The sequence below is a fragment of the Oreochromis niloticus genome, linkage group LG7 (genome assembly GCF_001858045.2).
Source record: "Oreochromis niloticus isolate F11D_XX linkage group LG7, O_niloticus_UMD_NMBU, whole genome shotgun sequence".
NCBI classification, from domain to species: Eukaryota; Metazoa; Chordata; class Actinopteri; order Cichliformes; family Cichlidae; genus Oreochromis; species Oreochromis niloticus.
The window spans coordinates 45,242,000-45,267,758 of record NC_031972.2 but is presented as its reverse complement, the minus strand read 5'-3'; the positions used below and the strand labels follow the sequence as shown (position 1 = coordinate 45,267,758).

Below are 25,759 nucleotides of genomic sequence, written 5' to 3'. Positions count from 1 at the left end.
AGAGAGAGAGAGAGAGGAGAATGAGGACAGAACAGAGATGGAACAAGAGCAGGTGAGACACACATGTTAGTCAAATGGTTGTTTACCAAAAGTATCACCGTATCATAGGTACTCATGTATCTCGTACCTAGTGTTTCTTTTTAGGTTTGTTAGTTTTCAAATTCTGTTATGCAGGCTTGTTTGCACAACAAGGCTAAATAATTATATAAACTTTTCTCAATCTAAATAGTGTACTTTGGTAGAATTAAAAAATAAGTGTAGTGCAGGTCTATGATGATTTTTAGTGTTACTATCATCTAGTTTTGATTCTGGTTCTGTCTTGGTTAAATCCTAAGTAGTCCTGATTTTGAACTGTTGTAGTCCTGTTTTAATTCCGGATCAGTTCTGGGTCTGGTTGAATTGGGGTTTAGTCCTCGTGTCTTGATACAGCCCTGATTTTGTTCTGCCTTGCTGCTTAATTAAAAAACTAGTTTAAGGTGTCCTGCATATGTCATATATATTTTTCCCTATATGAAGTCATTCTTTTTTTAACAAAACTCAAAACAGAGCCTAATAATCTGTCAGTCATTTCTAACCCCCACCCCCAATCCCACATGCATACTACCCTTTAGGGCTAAGCCCCAGGTGTATCAAATGTCTGCCTCCGCCTCTGCTTCGGAGGTGGCATTTGTAGGCAGATTACATTATAGCGACGCAACGCAGGCTGTCCAAATTCGAAGACTCCTCCAATGCGGCTGGACAAATGTGTCCTCCTTTTCCCTAGATGTGAAGGATGGGTTGGGTGTATCCAGAATTCATAGCACGACCCAGCCAATTCCAGTTTACAACAATGGCGGCAGCTACTTAGTTTTAATATTACTCTTTCTGGGTCACAAAATAAACTTTTAAGATATTTTCAGGCGAGAATGTAGCTGTGTAACCTTAAAATATCCGCTTGATTTATCAAGACGTCCCATATTTGCAAAAGTGCTCTGACGTTTTTGGAGATGTCTGTTACCCACCAGCTTGAAAGCTAGTCGGGGGGTTCAAGGCTCACTAGAGCAGGTGGGAACAGCGAACTCCCAGCACATCGTTTTCAAACTCCCGCGGTCTTTCGCTACTTAGGTTAAACATGATATATAGGTCACTTAGATAACTTAAAAATGTTATTGTTTTTTTTCAGTATTTTATTTGTTTGTGAGTAAATCATTTTGGCTGAGAATAAAGTTATAGTTTCCACACAGCTGAATAAACGTCAAACAGAAAACTGATTAAACGAAAGTGTGAGATGGTAAAGAATTTACTCAAGTGTCCTGTTATATTTTAGATAGCAAGGAGCAGACGGCTGAGTTTATTAAACTCCACCAGGACAATCTGCTAATTTCATTAAAAGTTTAATAAACTATCATCTTGTCTTTATTTTTAGTTAGCACATACCTTAAACACTAGCTGTAAGCTAATGATAGTTATATAAGAGCAGATGCATGCTAGTGCAATAAGCTGTACGTTTTACGTCCAAAGGATGCATGATGTGATTAGTCGAACAATGACAAAAATAATCTGTCAGTAGTCGACTTTCAAAATAACAATTTGTGGCAGCCCTTGTATCATGTCTCCATCTTTTCAGCATTAGTTATGTTTAAGGTCATTACTTTTGTGACGTTTGTGCTATGTGTTCGAGTGTTAGCTTGGTGTGCAGATGGAGAGGCTGTGTTAGTGAATAGTATTTAAAATGAAAGAATGAAAATGGGTCATTGCCTGATGTCCAAATGCATCCCACCCTGTGTCCTTTATTTCAGAAATTTGCCACACTGCTATCAAACCTAATATTATAGTCAGTGGCATCGCTACTCATTTCTTGATACCTTCCTTTTCCCTCCCTAATCAGGAGTCCCACTGTGGACAGCCTTCAATAGACAACTTTGCCATCTTCGCCAACATTTTCAGGGTTGTCCATTAGGTCATGGTACCTGGGTACCAGGTCCTTACTATGCAGATTACAGATTTCTGACCCTTTTCAGTCTGCTTTTCAAAAGCAGCACTCCACTGAGACCGCTCTCTTAAGGGTCTATAAGGATCTGTTAATGGCCTCTGATGCAGGAAATTGTTCTGTGATCATTTTGCTTGATCTTAGCGCAGCCTTCGATGCCATCCATCCATTCGCTACCGCTTAGCCTTTTCAGGGTCGCAGAGGGCGCTGGGGCCTATCCCAGCTGGCGAGAGAAGGGGTATATATACACACACACACACACACACACACACATATACATATATACGCTTACCTCCTGGAGAGTATTGTTCATTTGACTGGCTGTTGTGAAGTGGTTTCTCACCACTGTGGAAATGATTCTGCGATCATTCACAACTCTTGTCTTCCGTGGATGTCTGGGTCTTTTTGCGTTGCTGAATTCGCTAGTGCTTTCTTTCTTTCACTGGATGTACTAAACTGTAAATTCCGCCACTCCTAATATTGTAGCAATGTCTCAGATGGGTTTTTTTCTGTTTTCTCAGCTTAAGGATGGCTTGTTCCACCTGCATGAAGAGCTCCATTGACTGCATGTTGTCTGTTTACAGCAAAAACTTCCAACTGCAAGCACCACACCTCAGATAAACTCATGGACTTTCATCTGCTTAATTGATAATGACATAACAAAGGAATTCCCCACACCTGGCCATGAAAAAGCCTAAGAGTCAGTTGTCCAATTACTGCTTCATAAAGAGGATGGCATATGTTAAGGAGCTGAAACTCCTAAACCCTTCATACAATTGGAATCTTTATACCCTCAAATGAAAGAGTCTAGAAATTATGTCCATGCCCATTATATAACTATAATTGGAATATGTTTCAGTAAATAGGTAACAAAACAAAACTTGGGTCACTGCCCAAATAAATGTGGACCTATCTCTATGGCTTCTTGTTGCGTAAAATACCTTTAACTTGACACGGTGAACTGAGTGATTCTTGGATTTATTCCTGAGCTCATGTATTGATTTCCATGACAGAATCATTCCTGTTTTAATGCAATTCCACATGAGTGTCCAAAGGTCATTGACATATTAATGTTCAGCCTGGTCCCTTATGCACAGAGATTTCTCTACATTTTATAAATCTTTTGATAATATGATGTACTTTACATTATGTCATATTCAAAACCTTTACATTGTTCTAAAATCCTCCCACAGTAACTTAAGTATTGGTGAACCTCTTCCCCTCTTTACTTTTGAAACTCTGTCTCTCCAAGATGCTGGTTTCATGCTCAAACATTTATTTATATATATATTTATATATTTATATATATATATATGTTCCAGCTGTCTTAGGGCGATAGGCAGGGTACACCCTGGACAGGTCGCCAGTCTGTCACAGGGCTAACACATAGAGAGAGACAACCATTCGCACTCACACCTTTTCACAATTCAGAGTTAACCTAACCCCATTAACTGCATGTCTTTGGACTATGGGAGGAAACCAGAGTACCCTGAGAGAACCCACGCAAACTCCAAACAGGAAGACCCCAGTCTGATGGTGGATTTGAACTCAGGGCCTTCTTGCTGTGAGGCAACAGTGCTAACCGCTGTGACACCATGCTGCCCTATAAAAAAAACTAAAATGATGTGTGAAAAATTATATGTGTAAAACTATTGGTGCCTACCAGTCTTGCGCCTCAGAATCCTAGTAGATGCACCTGTGGTATGTATTTAAAAATCCGGTTTTGATTGGTTGTCAAATCACCAAATTAGAATATTTTAGATGACATGTTTCTTGCATTCAGTCTAGAAATAGATTTTTTAGATGCACCAATGGGATCACTTTTTACCAATCAACTTATCATTGTAACCAGTAAAACAAATAGAAATTGTGTTTTCTTAATCTCATTAAACCTGTTCTCGGAAGTACTCAGAAAAACACAAGAACAGCAATGGCATATCAATCTCCTGATGAAGAACAGGATACTGATACAATTCTATAGCCAAGATGAGCATATTAAGATGCAACTTCTACAGATGCATTATAGAGGTTTCTTACAAAAATTTGCAATTTAAAGTCATGACGATAAAGTGGTCAAGTGGCTCATGAGTAATTGTTGAATCACTTTTTATTTCAAACGGCATTCACACAATACATTTTATTAATGAGGCACATTCACATCAAATGCTAAATAACTTCATGCATGGCTGAATGTTAGTTACAGCTTCATCAAACTGAATGCTAATGTTGACTGTAAATGAAAATATTGCTTTATTATTTGGCACAGTAGGAAACTTTTGCCCATTACATGACCACAGGTGTGTTCAAAGTGAGGTTATAAATCATAATTTGACCTAAAACGTGTCTGAAAAAAGAAAGAAATCCAAAAGATTGTTAGCGGCTATGTCACATGATAATTCACATTCAGAAGCACTGCTGCACAAAGTTGTAGAGAATGTCTGAGACTGATCAAAAGCCATCTTGACATCCTGACCTTCACAAGGTTCTTGTCACGCTGTCTTCATTTGAATGTTTCGGCATTATTTCCACTTAACACCCAGCCCCGCCCACCACCACCACCTGCTTTTGGCCAGGGATGTTTCTGGGCAGTTTTAACAACAACAGCTATAATGAATGTAACAAGGGGCCAGTGAAAACCACGCAGGATATCAAGATGTTTCCTCTAATGTAAAAGAAACTTTAAACCCATTTCAGGGGGTTAGTACACTCCACATCAAAGGTTAAATTCCCAGAGGTGTTTTAATAACAATAATTCATCAATCACCAATGACATGGGTGTTTAATATAGAGTTGTACAAATGGTGTTCAGAATTTTATTAGTAGTCATAATATGAAAAACATGTCTTTTACACCCAGAAGAGAAAAAGTTTAAATGAAAACAATGTTATACTGCAGTATTTACACCTCCTAATATGCTTATACAACTAGTATTGCGTTAATTGTGGTAAAAGTAGAACAACATAGCATGATATTTATATGCCGATTACCTCTGATTTACCACCCTGTAACCACTGCTACAAATTACAGTTATTTCACCTGGATAAGAGTACCTGGATTTAAGCATGATTAATACAGAACATACCAAAACCGCTAATGTTAATCAACCACACTATTAACAAATATAAGATAATCAAATCCAAGAGCGTTAATTCTAGAACCGATTCAATTAAGAAGGTACAATCAGTGACTGATGGGAAAAGACAAATGGGTGCTTTTCCTGAAAGAGAAACAACTTCACCTCTCATCCAGTAGCTCAATCTCCAAACATTTACAATCGGCTTCTACCAGCGCGCGCACCATGCAGAGGGAGGGAGTGCATCTGCCAAGGCCGGGCTCCTTTTCAAATTTGAAAATAAAACATTTGATCACGACTTTTAAGGCAGCAATATATACATCCACATACTCGAGTCCTCTCACTGGAGGAGAGTCGGATTTCAGACCAATTCCCTTTCGAGGTGAGAGAATGAAGACAAAATAATGAAAGTGAGAGGTGACTAACCTCATTTACAATATTCACAACCCAGGGTGATAATGTCTCTGTTACAGAGACATATAACTTATGCAATGTAAAAATGGCAACAAACAAAGGGAGAGTTCAAAGGAATTTGAAGAATTGAGTGTTGTACTCGAATCGGGTCAGGTATGTTCTGAGGTGACTAAATCCTGCGCAGAGGGTGCCACATGGACACAGGCTTCCTCAGAGTTGCCAGCATCTGGTTCCAGTGAGTGATTCCCATCCCGCTGGCCTCAGGGCCAATGATCACGTGACCAAGGTTCTCACCCCGGCCATCGTCTGTGGCCTCCGCCACTGTCACCCTCAGTGAGAGCTCCTGCAGAGCACAAACGTGGTTGCATAACCTCTCTAAGCAGGATTCAGCTGGGTTTTTTTGTTCATCTAAATCTTTATGGAATTAGTTAAATACATGTGTCACAACAACAATTATGACCATATCTCGATAAGCTTTTGCACTTTTTCTAGCAGATTATTTTTGTGGGGGTTGAATGATCCATGCATTTTAAAGGCATAGTTTCCACTACAGGATTTCAATTATGTCACCATCATATATGTAGACCATTTAACAATGTACCTTTCAGTTTGTTGGTTATTCCAGCACTTGAGAACCAACGACTGAACGATTTAAAGAACCACACCAACATACAGTACTGTGCAAAAGTCTCAAGCCACCCTTCATGGTTTTATTGTTTGCTAGTAAAATTGGAAATGGATGCAAAGATTTATTAAAACTAGTGCTGTCAGCGTTAATCTTGTTAAATTGACATTAACGCCATAACCGCAATAACGCCGCAAATCCCCGTTAGCGAGTTAGCGCCGATCGCCCCGTGCGTAGGGCTGCACGGCGTCAACGCGTTATGTCGTTAACGTCATTTTAACGAGATTAACGCTGACAGCACTAATTTTTTTTTTGTTTTTTTTTTTTGCCTGTCCCGTTTGGCTCTTTTGCCATCAGAATTATTGTCTAAAGGCAAAGAAAGATGCCCAACGGATTTACTTTACCAAACTGACCATCCCAGCCTTGCCGTAATGGTCCATTTGATTCACCTTTTATTGTTTATTTTATTTTCATTTGCTGAATACGGGACAGACTTTACTGGGAGAAAGAAAAGCGGAGAAAGAAACGGGGAAAGAAAAACAGCTGAGAAGAGGGATGGGGAAAAAAGGGCAAAAAACAAAAACCAACAGAGCAAGCAGACAAAAAAATACATATATCGATCACCTGGATCACCTGTTGAAAAAGAAAAAAGAAAACAAGCAGAAGAAAACGAGAGTAATAGGATAAACAACATCACAACAATATATGGGAATATGGCAGTAAATACTAAATGTTAAACATTATTGTGCAGCATGTAAGATCGACAGCGCACGGTGTGCTTTGAGGTAGGAGCCAAAAAGGGTGTAGTTTGTGTGTGTGATCACCCGTGTGTACACCTGTGAGCATGGACCCGCTTGTTTTTTTTAAAAGGTTCCTTCATGTAATGATCTGCTAGAGGGTGTGGGGGGCCACTGCCCCATCCTCCAGGGCATGAAGCAGGTATGGAGGAGATCGAAACTCCAGACATCCAGAGGCCCCCAGAACACAAGAGACCAAGGAAGACCAACAGAGGGGCAGCCGCGCCACTATCCCCGAAAGAGCTGAGGAGAGTCCCAGATGAGGCGTCACTCAGCAGCCGCGGAGCAGAAGCCAGGGGGGTTGCAGTGACGCGCCCGTGGGCTCCGCCGGCAGCCAGCTGTGCCTGAGTGACTGAGCCCTAGGCCGAGAGGCCGAGGGCACCCCGCCTCCGAAGTGGCCCGAGCGAGCCCCAGGCTCCAGGCCCCAATAAGCAGCCGCCAAGGAGTGAGCCGGTGTGTACATGGGCGCCCATCCCCAGACACAAAGAACCACCAACGCACCGATGTCTGAGGGCGTCTGCCACCGGCAGGGGAAGTGGTGGGAGGAGATAGGCCTCCAAACCTTGGAGGGCCTGAGATGTTCCCAGAGAGGTGGCGTCTGATACCCAACCTGACATATAGACACAGACATACAGGCACACACAGATACAAACATCCATTCCCACCCTCATGATCTCATAAACAATTACTCCACACTCAACCAACGTGGAGACAGACATAAAGAGACGCTGTACACACAATCACACTCCCCAAGCGTACTCCAAGAACCGGGTCTAGGTACCCTTGCCCCTGGAGGAGGAAATTGCACCCAGACCCAGGTGGTGTTACCTTTTTCCCTGAGGTGGGGAGAAGCAGACCGCCCCGACTCCGCAGCGGCAGGGAGGCCCCACATACCAGACCCCAGTCAGACGGCCAACTCCTCCTCCTCCTGCCCCCCCCCCCCGCCCCCCCGCTCCAACAGGCCGCAGAGAACGGGGGTGTGAGAAGACTCCAAACCTTCTTCCACCCGCTCATATGTAGTGTTGGTGTATGTTTGTTCTAAGGTGCATTTAAAACCCAGGAGGGCATGGAGCTACCTGCCAGAGAGCAGCAGGTAAGCGCATAGCCCCTCCTGCTAGCCCTCAATGTCTACGTGTAGTTAAAATTGAGAGGTGGGCAACGACGCCAGGGGTGAGGTGTACACCCTGATGGTGATTTGGATTCCATATAGCGTGCCCACCCCCAAGATCCTATATGTATGTGTAATGAGAGTGTGAGTAATGTGAATGTCTAAGTTGTGGGATAAAATTGAGGTAGAGGCAGCCAGAAGGGGACAGAGGGGGGGGATGCCTCCTCTGCACCCTGGTGACACACCCCCACCCCAAGGCCCTGCATGTGTGGGTGATTGTGGTGGAGCGGGAAGAGGGAGGCAGCTGGAGATGGGGAGGGAAGGAAGGGAGGGGCAAGTGACCCCTCCCTGGGGCCAGCTCCCCCGCTGACCCCAGTAGGCACCCCCATGCTCCACAACCCGCCAGGGAAAGGGGGCCCAGGCACATCCGGACCGGGGCCCAGTGCAGCAGCGCAGCCCGGCCCCACAGAGCCCGGGACAGTCCACCTGACCCCACCACAGAGAAAACTGTACCCACCCCATCATCCACTCATCTTCCAGACTACACAAGACAAAAGACGTCCAGGCTGAGATCTTCGTCCACCTCTCCTGTATCTCCCCCTCCTGCAGAGAGTTCCTGAAGAGAGGAGAGCTCCTGCGAGGTGTAACAACCTCCCCCACCAGTTGAAGAGCCCCCCAAGGTGGCTCGATGCACCAGCGGCACCCTGCGCCAGAGCCGGGCCCCCATACACCCACCCGCCCACAACCCCGGCAACACACCAACCAGGACCCAAGCCCCCGAGGCCCGGCTAGGGTCCCAGCCCAGAGACAGAGCGCCCCCAGAACCTCACGCCCGTCCCGGACCCACCCAGGGGCAGCCAGGCTACCAGGCCAGTAACCCACGTCCGTCAGCACAGACCCTCCTCTAGCTCCGCTGCACGCAGCCACGAGGAAAGCGTCACCTAAGAGCCAACAGAGCCCCCAATTGGCCATGACCGCTACCCCGGGTTGAGCCCCCCCCGGAAGATGCTCCCGGGGGGGGGAGCACTAATTAAAACATATACAAACAACAATATTTGGTATGACAACCTTTATTCTTCAAAACATTCTGAACACTCTTAGGCAAGCTTTCCTTTAATTTAAGGAGTCTTCAGGTGTTGGAGTCTGCTTAGGATCACTGCCAATCAGACACTTTCTAGATGGCATTGAATGTTGGATCAAAATCTGATGCTACTTTTCTGCATTTGTAAATCCATCAAATTTTGAAAAGCTCTCAAGCACTACTGGATGCAATATAACCATAAATGATGACATAGCCTCCACCATGTTTTACAGATGACTGTAGACAGTCACTGTCTACACCCGGGACCCTCCACACATACTGACAATGATTCTGACCAAAAATTTCACATTTCTATTCATCACTCCATTAGTCCTGTTGCCATAAATTTTCAGTCCAGGTCTTGCGTAATTTTGGCATTCATTTCTGTTCCTCTTCCTTTAGAATGGCTTCTTAACAGCCACCCTGCTGTAGATACTTTTTAGACCTGTCACATCAGTGTCCCCCACTTCTAAAGTTTACTCACTTTTGAAAGACATACTGCATACCATGCCAAGATATGCAAAGTTTTGGGACAGCTTGTTTGGAATTTCATGTTGCTGTTTTATTCCTGTCCCACTGTGTATATTTCATATGATTTCATATACAGAAATGAAAAATTATGGGCTTTTTTCAACATGCGCATATACACAATTTTAAATTGGTTCTCTACCAAGTTGTCTGCTATGTGTAGACACAACACCGGCACATTATTTCAGTTCATTGCAATTTTATGCAAGAATGACTCATCAGTCAGGGAAAGTGGCTTAACAGTAGTATTGTCCCAAATTTCTATAATCAATTCGATTCTGATTCACAAGGTCCCGATTCGATTCAATTTTGACTCAGTCAAAAATATTATCGTTCTGATCGTTTCTCATTAAATATCCATATTTTTATATCTATGTATAAAAACAAAGCTGACACTTGAGAGACTTCATCAGAGGTGTGAGCATCACAGCAGATGCCTGTGTCAAAGTAACTGAGGATAAAACACAGAAAAACATGAAGGAGATTTTCCTTTCCTTACTTTTTATAGCAGATAATCGTCTTAAAAATATTCTGCAGTAGATTAAAAACTGGAAAAAAAACATGAATCAACATATGAACATTACCTGATGTTGCTGAAGTGAAGCAGAGCAAAGTTACAGAGGTTTTATTAGAGACACGGCTAAGCATTTTGCAATTTGGTTTGCAATGTTTAGGTTTCCCATAGACCACAAATGCAACATTAATTAATACTGAGCATTATTAGATCTCTAGTAAATGCTCAATATATATAGTATTGTCGTAGGCCATATACACAAAGACACACTGATGTGTTTCCCTAACAGTACTGGTGTACCAACAGATCTTTAAAAGTAGAAAGACCTTCATAAAGCCTGGGGATCTATTGCATAAGGCCACTTTAAAAATAGTTTTAAAAAAACCCCCCAAAAAACACGCACACACACACATCTGGCTTCTTGAAAGCAAAATATTAAGAAAAGGGTGACTCGACTTTTGCACAGCACTGAAAGACAATAACAGGTTTACGGTACAGCAAAATGGTCAACATGGTATCCCAAAAGGTTGATTCTGTTAATCTGGATGTAGCATTTTCAGTTGGAGAAACGTTTTATCACTCTTCCAAGTGACTTCTTCAGTCTCAGCTGACTGCAGGTTTCCCCAACCTTATAAATAGTACATTTTCACAATGACTAAAGCTAGCCCACTGAATGAATAATGGGCTGTGAGGTCTTTCCTTGATCATTAATATTCAAATTGCCATGACTGTTGATCAAAACCCACTGATCAATAGCCATGAGTACCATTCACAGAGAGTTGGGGAATGGCTGCAATCACAGCATTGTAAGATGGCGAAAGATGTACCCTTAGGCCCCCTCCTCCATTCAGAGATGGTCTTTGCCTTTTCACGTAAATGGCCTCCTTGACTCCGCGCTCAAACCAGCGTTCTTCCCTGTTCAGGATGTGTACATCCTCATCATTGAAAGAGTGTCCACTGGCCTGTAGGTGTAAATAGACTGCAGAGTCCTGGCCTGACGAGTTAGCGCTTCTGTGTTGTGCCATCCACTTTGCCAGAGGTTGTTTGGTTTCCCAGATGTATGAATCCTGGCAATCCTCCTGGCACTTAACAGCGTACACTATGTTACTCTGTTTGTGTCGGGGGATCCGATCCTTGGGTGAAACAATTTTTGGTGCAGTGTGTTTTGGGGTTTAAAAGCCATGGAGGTGCAGTGTTTAGAAAAAAATATGTCTCAACTGTTTTAAGACTCCTGACACATACATGATCACTACAGGTTTTCGCTTAAGCAGCAGTTGTCCTTCTCTCCTGGATCAGCTGGAGCTTTCTTTAGGCGCCTTCCCAGCTTTAATAAATGGCCGGCTGGGATAACTATATTTTTGATGATACTTTTTGATGTGATGTTCTTCTGCTTCCCTGGCCCTAGTCAAACCTTAAATACTGATCTGTATGGGTAGGTTTACAGTACACATCAACTTTTAAATGCCCACCATTACCGATGGAAATCTCACAGTCTAAGAAGGTTAACCTGCCACTTTTCATATGCTCCCTGGTGAATTTGATGTGTTGGTCCACCAAGGAAATGTGATCTGTGAATTGTGGTACATCCTGAGATTACATTTTCACCCATGTGTCATCCACATACCTGAATAGGTGGAATTAAGACACAGTTCCAAAAGCAAACACACTTGGTGGGTGCTGAGAGTGGTCCTGTTGCTGAGGTTGGGGTCATCCTGTAATCTCTTATGAACTACCTCTAATGCTTCAGTGACTGGAACACGAGTGATGTTAGTGCCTTCCTCTCCTCCATGCTGATGTTGGATGCTGGGGGATTTGCATCGCTGAGACAGGCCGAAACTTTCGTCTGTAGTTGCCCTGCTGCTACGTCTGCAATTTTGTTGTTTCAATTTGCTGTTTCTGTGGCTGTGATCAGTTCCACTAGCTGGATTTGTCTTTGAAGCTCAACCCTTTTGAAATGATGTTTTTCTCTGCTTGGGTGAGTTGTCTGTCAGGCAGATTTTTAACCCACTTGTCCACATGCCCGGTGTAGCATCCTTCTCTCTTCTGGCCGCTGAGGACACTCTCCGTATTTTGCTGTGGTTTCCCATGCACAACAAGTAAGTCAAACTTCCTTTGTTGCCTGGTGTTAGACTTCTCATACTGTACGAATGAGCCTTCTCAGTGAATTCAAACACCTTTTTAAGAGTTTTCTCATCTAGAATCATTGTAAGGTTGGGGAAACCTGCAGTCAGCTGAAACTGAAGAAGTCACTTGGATGACTGATGAAACGTTTCTCCCTCTGAAAACACTATGTCCTGATGAACAGAATTAACTTTTGGGATTTACTAACGTGAATGATTTAGCATGCATCAAGACAAGTCAACATCGTAGCCATCGGCCTCAAGTTAGCATGCTAATATTTCCCTTGTGAGTGTGTTAGTAAGCTAATAATAATGGCCTTTCTAGACTTGCTACCACCTTTGCATATACATATTAACTTTTGCTTTATTTTATTTGTATACTTATAATTTATTGCACATTTACTTGAAAGCCCTTATCACTTTTACAAGAGGGCACATACAGGATCATAAAACACAGATTGAGATAGATAATAGTGTATCGCCAAAAAGAAGCCTAAGTCCTGCAAAACTTGTGGGGGTTTTTTTTTTTAATTTTCCCTCCTACTAATTTATAATGTTTCCTATTAGCATTTTCTTATTCTGGAAAAGAATAAATCATGGTCTGAAACATACCTGCAGAACGATCGACGGCACAGAGAAGATCATGGCTTCATTGAAAATGGGGTTTGTGTCATCCCTCTTGGTGGAAGTCTTCTTCTTACTGATCTTCCTGCCATCTTGCAGCAGATAGACTTTGACAAATGGATCTGATGAAGGAGAAGGAGTGAAGGTAGAGTGAATAGTTTGTAGAGCATCCACTAAATTCCTCATTGGAGACTAATCAGGTAGACTCACAGCTCTGTACACAGAATTAGCTCTGGAGGCGGTGTTTCAGTGTGGTTCACTGTCTCAGGCAGTGTGACCATTATCAGTTGACACACTATTTAAAGAAATTCCATAAAGTTTCTGGGCTTCCTTTCCTCATAACAGCCATCCCTCAAGATTTTCTTCATTTAAAGCAATGCATTATCAGGGACTATAGTGCTTTTACTGAATAAAAATAGACAGGCTGCTGTTATTAAATCAATAAGCATTTTGTTCATTCGCAAGATGTTAGCTTGTTGAGAACGGCACAGATTTAATGGCATTAATACACATGCACTGCACAGCTGACACGAAAACAAAAAAAAAACGCTCATGCACACATTTCAGGTTAACTTCTAATGATGGAAAGGAAACAACACTGCAGACAAAAAGCATCCCTGACCTGCGGTGTTCTTGCCATTGGTCCACACCAGGTTCTTGCACTTAGCCACAACCACAGTGAGACGCTCTGCTGTTGGCAAATAGCTGAGAGACAACAAGATCTCCCCAACTGCATCCACTGCCTGTGGGGTCAAACCAGAGCATGGCAGCCATTAAATACAACATCATACATTTCCAGTCAAGGCGATGCGCCGACAGAATGACTGTAACGTGTTGACTGGAGTATGGCGAATCAGAACTCCTACTACTGTGGATTTTATTTAATTTTAAGGAGCTACACACAGTCTTTAAATTCATTTCTAGTTCAGTTAAGAATATATGAAAATGAAAGTCTAAATTACTAAAATTATATATTTATTGCATGCATGTATAGTGTTAGTGCATAATGTATAGAGTTTTGAAACATTTAATTTTTAATTCATCATTTTGTCAAAATGAGTAAATCACGTTTAACAGTCATGCGTTTATTCCTTCTAAGCTGAACTATTGTAATTTCTGTGTAATCGGATTGTTGTAAAGGTTTCCTGAATACCTTTCTTTTGATCCAAAACACCCAAAGATAGTGCTGACTAGAAAGAGAGGTCATATTTCTCTCATGCTGACTTCTCTCTGTTGGCTGAATTGAATTTAAAATCTTTCTCCTCAAATAAAAAGCATTAAATAATCAACCGGATCCCATTTTAATGACCCTAAAGTGTCATATTATCCTAACAGAGCCCTTCACTGTCAGATTGCAGGCTTACTTGTGGTTCCTAGAGTTTCCAAACGTAGAATAGGAGGCAGAGGCTTCAACTCGTCTCCTGTGAAATCCACTCCCACTTTGACTTTGGGAGAGAGACACCCTCTCTACTCTAAAGCTTAGGTTCCAAACTTTCCTTTTTGATAAATGATTTTGTTGTGTTGCTACAAGCTCAGGCTGCCCATGATGCACTAAGCACTCTTCCTCATCCCTCTTTTTACTCCCCTTGTGTTCATATATCGCTGCCACATGTCGTTGACTTCTCCCTCCAATAGTTCGTTTTGTCCTTGTCTCTCTAAGCTCTCATTTTTATCTCCTGTCTTTCCCCTCACTGCCCTAATACTGGTAGTAGATTGGCTGCCCCTCCCTGAACCTGGTTCTGATGCATGCCTCTTCCTTTAAAGGGGAGTTTGTTGTTCCCACAGTCGCCAAGTGCTTGCTCATAGCAGATCATCGCATAGTTGGGATTTTCTATCAAATATTGTAGGGTCTTTATCTTGCAATGCGAAGCAACTGGAGGTGACTGCTGTTACAGAAATGAAGTGTACTCAACTGAATATTAATTATTCATAATTAAATATCTTTAATATATGTGATTATTGCAGCGCCTCACTCCAGGCTCTGTGGATACTGTTCATCGTTTTTTTCCACAGCATGAGGCTTCTCTGATCATCTCACTGAGGACACAGTTTTGCTGAGAATAAATTATATAATATATGTGCTTTACATCACATTTGTTTTTAAATGTTATTGAAAAATATTACACATGTTGAATTCTAAATAAAAAAAACAATGCAGTTAGATTTAGTTTTAGACAAGATTTGATCCAGTGATGAGGTAACAATGATTCTCCCATTCTGTTAAAATGTTGCCACTAAACCTATCATGGTAAATTATATCTATTAGTTTTATGTTGATATTGTCACATAGTTTTCACAATAGAGTAAAAAAAAATCTGTACGCTTCTTCCATTTAGGAAGCACCCTCACTGACCTGACCTTGATTCTGTTTGGATCTGACATGTAGTTTTGTTAAATGTCCAGCAGAGGGTGTCAGACACCGCTGTGCTTCCTGAAACGTTGCAAGGACAGAACTTAGATGTTTCAGTTCCAGCATTATTTTTCTGTCTCTCTCTCTGTATCAACACACCTTATTGACATCCTGAAGATAGAGCCAGGCGTTGAATGGTCTGATGGTCAGGTCCAAGTCTGACAGCTTGAGCTCTGCTATGCCTGCGCTGATATTTCTCTCGTCAGCATCGATACCAAAAGCGGCAAAGCGAAGGCTGTACTCATCCAGACTGGAAGAATCCATGGGGATGGAGAAGCGCTCATCGAAGATCACGGTGAATGCATTTGTCTGGACCTGTAGGAGGCGGTGGACAATTTGCAGGATTGTATATTCCAATCTCAAAACACACAACGATGCAACAACAATGGAAAATAAACCAAACAGAAATGTGCAACTGCACCATACTTCTCAGAGGAATGTGTAATATGTTGGACTAGTCTTAAATACAACTTTTGTAATTTACTTGAGCACTCAATGTGCTTTCTACAACTTTATGCCTCATTCAAACAAGCAGCTTTTTCTACACTAAGTGCTTTCTATCTAATATTCACACTTGGATAGACACATCAGGGAGCAACTTGAAGTTCAGCATCTTGCCCAAGGATCTGATGACAGACTGGAGCAGGCAGGAATCAAACCCCCAACCTTGTAATTGGTAGATGAGATGCTCTACCACCTGAGCTACAGCCACCTGTAGTGTTGCTGTTAAAGAAGCTTACGTGATAAGAGCACAAGGTCTCTTTTTTGTTGCTATACCAGAAAAAAAAATGCTATAAAACCACTATTCATTTCCTTTTCTTGTCATCCAGAGCACATTTTAATGTGGAAAACAGCCTCTGACAAGCAAACCACATCATGACTACTTAAGATCAAAGACAGAGGCTGCCAGAGCTACAGTTGTAATGGTAATTTCAAGTCATCAGGTCTTGAGGGGATGTGTGGAAACCGATGCGGTCAGAAGTTACCAGGCAACTAGTAACATAGCAGATTTAATAATAGCCACCCCCCAACTCACACACACACACACACACACACCAGTGTTTGTTCTCGAAGTATGAAATCCAGCATGAATATTTTTGCTAAATGTGTCTGAAATAAAAACACTGCAGGTTTCTCACAAACACATCGTAACCGAGATCGCAAGGTCACCTGGGGTTTCCAGTGATGAACAGTAAAACGACAACACGCTGTGGCGTGGAGGACATGTGAATTTAGAGCAGAGCAAAGGGTCTACAAATCAGCTGTGCGGCTTGACCTTGGATTGTGCTTCATATCAACCCCCTGAATAGCATCATAACCGCTCAGCACCTGCGGGATCCAGAGAAAAAAGTAGCAACATACAACATACAAACCATCTTGAGCAGCCTTCCACCACCGTGTGAGACTGCCTGCTTGCAGTATTAGCTTTATCACTTTTGGGGGCTTACAATGGAGATGTAAGCCCCCAATAAAAAGAGGGAAAGAAATAGAGGTGTGTGTGGAGGAAGATAAGCGATGTGCACGTTGTTACATGCAACACGACAGGCAAGAAGAACTGACAGCAAATAAATGAGAGGAAAAGAGGGAGAAAACGGGGTATTTGGGTGGGTGGGGGCTTGGGGGTTTTGACAGAAGGCAAAACAAAAGCAGTAACAGCATAGAGCGGCGCTGGAGAAGAAAAAAAAGCAAAAGGAAGCATAGATGCAAGGGGTGGGGGGAGGCCTGCGTGGCCATCGGAGCGAGTAAAGCTGATGTCAGCATTTCCATTGGTCTTCCCTTGACATTAAAGAGGGAGACACTAATGCTGCTGCATCGGCGGCTGCTCCCGTTATGATCACCGTCAGATCAAACCCCTCCGAACTGCACGGCAACGAAAACTGGGGCACCGACGAGTCCCCGCGGCATCCCGTGTAAGCCTGCACAAAACCACAGCCCCACGACGGAGCGATGACTCAAAGCGAGGAAGAAATGTGTGAATATTCTGGCAGCGTTAGTGCTGAGAGCAGAAGGCGAGCGCCAGGTGTAGCAGATGGCGGGAACGACGCCTTGTTTCTTCTCTTGTCAGAACAGTTGCTTCTTACTAAGAGCGTGATGAAATTGTTCTAGTGGTGAATTCAAAGCAAAGCTAAAAATGAAGTAGATTATCAACAAGCAAATGCACCACAAAAGCTATAATGGAATGCAGTACAAGTAAATGTTTTGTTAATGCTGTTAATGAAGCAAGTGAGCAGCTGAAATGATTTAATTTGATTTACTCAGACTGTTTTGGATTGCGATCTGGTGACTGTGGAGGCCATCTGACTACAACGAGCTCGCTGTAATATTCTACAAACCAATTTGAGATGATTCTTTGTAACACAGCACAATATCTTTATGAAAGCAGTCGTCACATGATGGGTAAACTGTGGCTGTGGTGTTTAGATGATGCTCAGTTGCTACTAAGTATGCCAAAAAAATATCCCCCGTATCATTAAAACACCAACAACAGCCTGAAACACTGATTCAAGACAGGACGGATTCATGCTTTCCTCTTGTTTATGCTGACTTCTGACTCTACCATCTGAATGCTGCAGCAGCAATCGAGACTTATCAGACCAGGCAACGTTTTTCTAACCCTCTGTTGTCTAATTAGGCTGTGAATGTGCAAACTGTAACCTCAGTTTTCTGTTCTTAGCTGGCAGGATTTGCACCTGGTCTGGTCTTCTGCTTCTGTAGTCCATCTGCTTCAAGGTTCAGAGTGTTGTCCATTCAGATGCTCTCCTACATAATTTGGGTGTAGCGAGTGGTTATTTGCATCACTGTTGGCTTTCTATCAGTCTGGCCATTCTTGTCTGACCTCTGACATCAACGAGGCATTTTCACCCAGACAACAGCTGCTCACAGGATATTTTCTCTTTTTCAGAACATCTGCAAAGCGTACAGATGGTTGTGCTGGGAAATGTCAGTAGATCAGCAGTTTCTAAAATACACAGACCAGCGCTTCTGGTTCACAAGCATGTCACGTTTAGAGTCACTTGAATCACCTTTCTTCCCCATTCTGATGCTCAGTTTGAACTTCAGTGGGTCATCTTGTCTTGTCTAAATGCACTAATTGACTGATTAGATACAGTTGAACATCTACTGTTTAAACTGGCTGGTAAGTGTTACACTCCAATAGAAGTCATTATGTACTCCATTAAATGACAAAATGAAAAGTTAATTGAGAAAAAAGAAAACACTGCAGAATGTGTCATCGTGTTATCTTCCTCATCAAATTGCAGTGTCTTTAACGCACTATTCTTCCGAGTGAGATAATTAATGTACATTTATAATTGTTGGGGTTACTGCTCGTTGTAAGAAAGACTTGCCCATTGCAGACATTAAAGACATTAAAGGCATCCTTGATGCAGTAAAAGATGTGAAATCAACCTTCCGACTGCAGTTCTCGAGGGATTGTCCACTCAAGCAAATGAAATGGGCTCTTCCGACGGACAGGAAAGAACTGGCTTGTCGAGCTGCAGGATCGAGCATCTCCTCCTGAGGGACGTATCACTGTCTCTGTCTAAAATTCAGCCAGGTCTGAAATCTTAAACACATTTCAAGGGAGCCCAAACTGCCCTCACTGAGCAGGGAGGCTTTCGATGCCACGTTATTCCTCCACGAATTTATCAGAAGCAACTTTTATCTTAAGTTCAGTCATCTCAGCGCTAAGTGCTAATTAACCATCCGACGAGCTGTGCTTTCATGTTTCGTTTAGCTTCAGTCCTCCAGCATCAAACCCGCTGTTTTAGCAGTCAAAAGCATGAATAAAAAAAGACCCCATCACATTTTCACACTTTATAACCAGCTAACGAGGAACACCGCAGCTTTCATGATACAGCAACAAAACATGTGTTCGCTACATTACATTAACACAGCTATGTATGATGCTTGCTTTCACGCTTTGTTAATAAATAATGTTTTTATCTCAAATTTAAGGTTTGGCTGTTATATTACTTGTAATAATCATTTTTAGCCATGGCAGCTGGTTTGCTCTAAGGATCTGCATAAACTTTGCCACCGTGTAAAATATCTCACCAGTGAATCCTGGTTTTACTTATATCATTCATTCATCTGTGGGTCATCTGCCTCCTCTGCTGTAACTCTGTCGTCACACAAGGTCCTCACATCTGTCCTGCCTTCCCACCTGCCGCATCACCTGATGTTCCACATCCCTGTTCCCACTCTGCTCATTAGTTCTTCAGTACTCGCGCTCCACCCTGAACAACTTGACAGATTTTCGCTTTGAGCTTTGGAGCCTTTTTGCCTGTTTGTATTCTGCCTGCTTTTGGCCTTGCACAAAAACCTGAATTCTGTTCTTGTCTGCTTTGTTTTGCTTTGTTTGCTTGCCTTGTTCCTTTGTAGGAAAACTCTTCTTGATTTTTCCAGATTTTCCTGACTTGCCTAATTTAAACTTGTTTTAAATTTTAGATGCTGAATTTTTGTGTTATGTTTCTTAAGTATTAGGAGTTTAAGCATTCATGTTGCCTTCAAAACTGCAAAAACCCACCATGAGTATTGATGAGGTTAATCATGAGGGTGGGGGTTTTTTCCTGTGTTTGAGTGACGACTAAATACTATAGCCCCAAAACAGGGGAAATGCCGGGCATCCTTAGCTACTACTTTCTGTTTAATGCTAATTAGCAAATGCAAAAAAGTAAGTATTTAGAAAACATTTTTTTTTTAAAACATAACAGGGAAAGCCATTCCCCTTAAAAAACAGAGTCCCACTTTAAGTATAATTATGAGGTACTGAAGAACAAAAATAACCATTAGCACCTTCTACAAGTGAAAATCCATTGAAAGCCATTACTTAATTCTATTATTTATTATATAAAACAAGTACTGTGAAGACCTTTACTGTCTTTTTTGACATTTTACATTCTAGATGAATTAAACACAGCATTTTGAGGTCTGTCATATTTTTTCTCAAACCTTTTGCAAAGCAAATTACCTTGAAATGAAACATACATTTTGTATTCATTTATTTAAACATAATAAATTCTAAAATTTATCTTTCTATCACACAGATTCCATGAGGTCTCCCATAGTATGAAAATACCAGAAGATAAAGGTTTCCTTACCCTTGTCACTCCCACATTAATCTCCTCTGGCCCCAGTGAGACTCTGATGAAGCAGCCAGGGAAGTCGCCTTCCTCCTTCTCCAGCAGGTCTTTGCCCTGGTGCAGGGTGATGTGGAGCAATCCCATCCCCTGGCCTGGGTGCTTGGATGGTTCAAACTCCAGGGTCACCTCCAGCTGGCCAACAGTGAAGTCATTACCGAAGTTGTTGGCAATAGAGGAGATTGAGCTGAGTGAGTCGGTAGAGATGGATCGGTTGAGCTGAGCTATGCCTGACGGGTCCAACTCTCTACTCATTAGCTCCAAATGGCCCAGGTCCCTGAAGCCATCTGGGGTGTCGCCAAGGGCCAGACTAGGCTTACGGCTGGACGTGGTGGAGGTTCGCCGGTGGTTGTTGGCTGCCACTCTCTTTGAGTAGGGGATAAAAAAAACAACATTTTAACACCTCAAGGATTTTTTTCACTTGAGAAACAGGACATGGGAACATCTGATGGCAACTTTTAGGTTGACAACATGAACTTGTCAGCAAAGGATGGATTCAGGGAGCGGCTATACTTGTATTAATTCTAATAATTCATCTGTTATGGTCTTTTAGCTCTGTTATTGGTCTCTACCAACTCTTGAGAGGAATAGCTCGATGTTTAGCAACTTTAATGCACTTTTGTTTGTATGCTAGTTGTTAAATATGTATCATGACAAATTATACCCATGTCACTGTTAAAAAAACAAAACAGTTTTTCCACAAAACTGAGCGTTGAAGAAAAAAAACAAACAAGTATTGGACATAAGCTCTGTTGACATCAGCTGCTACAGAAGAACAAAGTTTATTTGATAGTTAGCTAGTGAGATAGCTATATAGCTAGCTAGCTATCTAATAAACTTTGTTCTAGCTAGCTAGATACATAGTAGTGGCCCTGATTTTAAAAAGTGATGAAAAACAAAGAAAATAAAAAATAAGGTAAAGTTAGAATAAAAAGTAGACTGAGACTGGGCAAATGAGTTCAAATTGCATTCATTTTCACAGATTTACACTACAATGCTAAGAAACAACTGCAAAAAGTTGTAACACAGAAATATGTGTGTGTTACTATTGATAAAACTAATATTATTAGTGTATTATTCTTAGTTTTGTCAAGTGAAATAATTGATCTTTAATAATCACTGCAGAATGTACCTGTAATAGAAACTGACATTCAGCATTTTTTATGCTCAGTTATATAACTAATCTCAAAAAATCAGATTCTTACTTGTAATCGACAACAAAGTTGCTTCTGCTTCGGCGTGAATCTGCAGGTATTTTTTCTAGTTTTTGATATTGTACGGGTACCTTTTGTCTGACTTCCGAGAAGGAGGTTCCATATTTTTCTTGCAGATATCGATAATCAAAATTGGGGAAAGGAGACGGCGCTGGAAAGGTTCCAGATTTCCACAGTTTCCAGATATTAAGCCCAGCCAGGCCCAGCAGTACGAAAAAGCCCACCAGGTAGATCCCAACCTCCCAGCCCGGCGGGTTACGCACCACTAAAACAGATACACAAAACAAATGCTTAAAGAAGTCCTTATAAACTTCTGTTTCATCTGCAGTTACATAAAGTCATAGTTTGATCATGGCAAACAGACTGGGAGAACACCAGGTTGAGAAGGAATCTCGAACAGCTCCCAGTGACTGAGCACAGTCACAACTGTTACAGGTCTTGTCATTTAATGCCAAGTGGTGACTTTGGGAGTCAGTCGGAGCACATAAAGTTTTATGTAAATCAGATGGTTGGGAACCAAATCTGCACTGAGCTGGACTCCTAAAAATTGAATTGAAACTTCTTGAGGACTTTGCCAGCTTTATCTCTACTTGTGATAAGCCAGTTACAGAACAATGTAAACTGCTTTCTAACAGCATTACCTCCATGTGAGATGAGGTCTGTGCAAATATAACAGTGCGGTTGTCGAACACTAATCCACACAAACAAAGTAAGTATAGAAACAATTACTCACCACTCAGATGGTAGCCTGATATATCTCCACTCTGAGCCGAGGACATGGTGCTGTAGCCAGCCTGCAAGAGCCCAACCAAACAATAAGTTTCTTTTTTTTCTTTTTTTTTTTATATCTAATATGATTTTCCAAACTGTAACTTAAATGACCTTTTTACCGTGCTGGCAATAACTGTCGAGCAAATGCGGTTACATAAACCTGATTTGTGCCACAAGACAAACTACACTATTTATCCTTAATAACTTTTGACGTCCGCTGCCATTTCAAAATGCATAAACAGGATGCATGCTTGGTAACACTGGTGCATAACTAGGTTTGGGGTTCATGACCAATGATATATTGAAAAAATTCTACAGTGTTTTCTCATCTGGTCATCAGCAGGAAAACATCCCTTCACGAGTGCCTTCCGGATCCAACACAATAACAAAACAAACAAAAAAAAAGATGAAAGGGGATTATTTTCTGATGAGCTGAAGGGAAATGAAGTGACTTGGTTACATCTTGTTTGGATTATGGGACAGCTCGTGCTATTAGTGGTTAGCTTTAAGCTGCTAGCCTCAAGGAGAGAAGATGGTAGGCTGCAGAGGTCTGGTAATTTTATATCTATTTCAATCAACATTTCCAGACCTGGATTTTTTTCAGCCTGTTATCAGGTTTAAATGCTCCCTGAAATTACAGCACTTGACAATCCTCTCACAACACATAAAAAACCTTTGTATAAAAATGTTCACATATATATTAATATTTGCAGTACTCAGAAAGAAAATGCTTGAACTATGAGACATAAATGTGTGACTTTTGTGGTTGTGTGAAACGTGTGGGAATTTCTAAAAATAAACATGCATTCTTTCCAAATGAAAAGGCAAAAACCTCAGGGCTCAGACTTCTGAATGTTATTGCACTATAACTGTATGTGCACACAGGGAAGTTTCTTTAACTCTTCTTGTTCTGCTTTCTGCTGCACCATTTACCCATTATTTTCTGTCATACCAACCCTCTGCATGTCCTCCTTCACTACGTCCATGAATCTTCTCTGAGATCTTCCAATTTTCCTCCTGCTCGGAGCTGCCAGGCAGGAGGAAAAATCCTTTATCCAGTTAACAATAAAAAATATATTACATTTAAATGCTTTTGTTTTTCCTCTAAATAGCAGTAGGCGTTGTTGTCAAAGGACAAAACAACATTTTCTTGCACCCCTCTCTTTCTCTGCAAGCTGAAAAAAACCCCCAACATTGTCACTGGTGCGTGACTCATTCCTCCCCCCTCCTCCTGAGTTTGTTGGAATCTCCCCCATATCTGAGCAGCACTGGGGAAATGGGAGCATTACACTAATGATATAGAAAAAAGGCTTGGAGGGGGTGGGGCTGCAGGATGTGTGTGTGTGTGTGTGTGTGTGTGTGTGTGTGTGTGTGTGTGTGTGTGTGTGTGTGTGTGTGTGTGTGTGTGTGTGTGTGTCAGTTCTGCTGAGCGCTTTGCAGACCACAGTCATGCTGGCTGACGCAGTGCAGGGTCCACTGACAGCTGCTGATGTGCCATTAGCAAAGCACAGGGAATCTCTGACTGAGAAGGAAGCTCCAAGCACCACCTCCCTATCAGGGCCCAGCATGATTCAGATCAGCTCAGCTCTGCTTAAGGTAACGTGTGAGGGAAGAGGAGGTCCAGAAGCAGCATAAAAGAGGAAGAAGAGGATCAGAGAGTGCGGAAGGGAATAAGAGTGAGAGCAAGACAAGGTCTCAGACAGATTTAGTAAATAACAATAAGGCAGCGTTGGTGTTCCGACGCCTCAGTGGGCTTAAGGCGGCAGAATACCAACAATGATGTCCAGCTTCCTGGGAACAGAAATAGACTACAAAACATGCTCACTGCATTTCTGTGACGAATGTTCACAGGAAAAAATCCAGTTATCATCCAACACAATGGCTCAAGGTTGTTTCTAACCTTTATACACTTAGTAGTCTTTCCTCCTTACCCTAAGGTAAGTAATATCCTTATTATATAAGTACCCAGACTGGGGACAGCTACTCAGCAATGTGAATGTGAAATGATTCAAAAGTTAAACAGTAAGAGAGCACAGTGCCAGAAACTAGAGAAAAACTTTCCAAACTAAAGTCCCCAGAGCTATACGCTGAGGTCTCTCGTCACCACAACAAACAGATGCAGTATCCGCATCACTGCATCCAGGACCCCAATCCGTCTGCCCTCATTCATGAACAACACCGTAAGATACTTAAACTTCTCCAGTTGGGGAAGCAGCTTGTCCCTGACCCTGGAGTAGGCACTCCACGCTTTTCTAACTGAGCACCATGGCCTCAGACTTTGAGGTGCTGATTTTCATTCCCGCCACTTCACCCTATTGTGGTGATAAGCTCTTGGTAGTGACCGAAAGAATGACACTGCGGATACAAGGGTGGAAATGAGCTTTCTCCAAGCTGGCTGGCCTCTCCCTTATAGATAGGATGAGGAGTTCAGTCATCTGAGAGGGGCTCAGAGTAGAGTTGCTACTCCTCCACATCAAAAGGAGCCAGCTGAGGTCACCTGGGTCCCACCAGGAGGAATCCCCGTGGTCGACCCAGGATATGCTGGAGAGATTAAGCTGGAGGAGATAGCTGGGGAGAGGGACATCTTGCTTGGGCTGCTTCCCTGCAAAAATTGATGTGTGGATGAACTGATGGATGGATGGAAGCTAAAAGAAAAAAAAAAGTTTTTAACGGAGCCAGTGTGTTTCTGCAATAAGTATAACACAAATGGTATTGCACTGATAAACAAGTGTTCCTGCACCTGGCAGTTCAAGTCTTTGAATTGTGCTTCCTCAGATGTGCACAGACAGGACTGAGTTATGAGCAGCAATAGATCAAGGGGGACCACAGAGGAGCTCCAGCACACTGTGCAACTCTATGTCTGATACTATATCTTGCTGGAAGGTAGGTTTGAACCCATGTCCTAAAAAGCATGAAAGAAATAATCTGTGCCCATGCGCATTCATTGATACATGTCTACCACAGAAGCAGTCTTCAGCTCAAAGGTGGAATTCACATGCATCGTCCTCAACAGAAGAGAATGTATACTGGCTTGCGACATTTATTGCTTTTAAAACCACTCATTCCCGGTTTCCTTGTCTCTGTTCCAGCACATAAAATCAGGGAAGAGGGTCTGATGAGGAAGGAATCTTTGCAATAAAGCTGAGTAGCTAGAAAGAGGAAAACAGAAGAAGAGATGGCAGCATATTTCAAAATTGCAGCCTGAACCACGATGTCTTCTTCTCGTTATCAGATGTGCTGCTGTTTCCTTTTTTCGATTTGAGCTGACAGCTTATTAGCACACAGCTGTGAAGGGAAAGGTGAAAGTCTGCATTACAGCTTTCCCGCCGATGTGTCATCTTCATGCCCACATAATCTCGATTCTCCCACT

The 25,759-nt window shown here is 42.2% G+C and overlaps 1 protein-coding gene across 1 annotated transcript in view; it reads right to left on the bottom strand.

Annotated features, from left to right (window-relative positions):
• Positions 1-4,058: 4,058 nt before the first annotated feature.
• syt12 (synaptotagmin XII) overlaps positions 4,059-25,759 on the bottom strand; it is a 31,220-nt gene continuing 9,519 nt past the window's right edge. The window contains exons 2-8 of the mRNA XM_005453106.4: positions 22,352-22,412; positions 21,690-21,883; positions 20,366-20,770; positions 15,363-15,578; positions 13,476-13,596; positions 12,842-12,975; positions 4,059-5,799 (exon numbers count right to left, since the gene is read on the bottom strand). Coding sequence (XP_005453163.1) covers positions 5,626-5,799; positions 12,842-12,975; positions 13,476-13,596; positions 15,363-15,578; positions 20,366-20,770; positions 21,690-21,883; positions 22,352-22,397 — 1,290 coding nt within the window. The 5' untranslated portion in view covers positions 22,398-22,412 and the 3' untranslated portion in view covers positions 4,059-5,625. The remainder of the gene's footprint in view (positions 5,800-12,841; positions 12,976-13,475; positions 13,597-15,362; positions 15,579-20,365; positions 20,771-21,689; positions 21,884-22,351; positions 22,413-25,759) is intronic.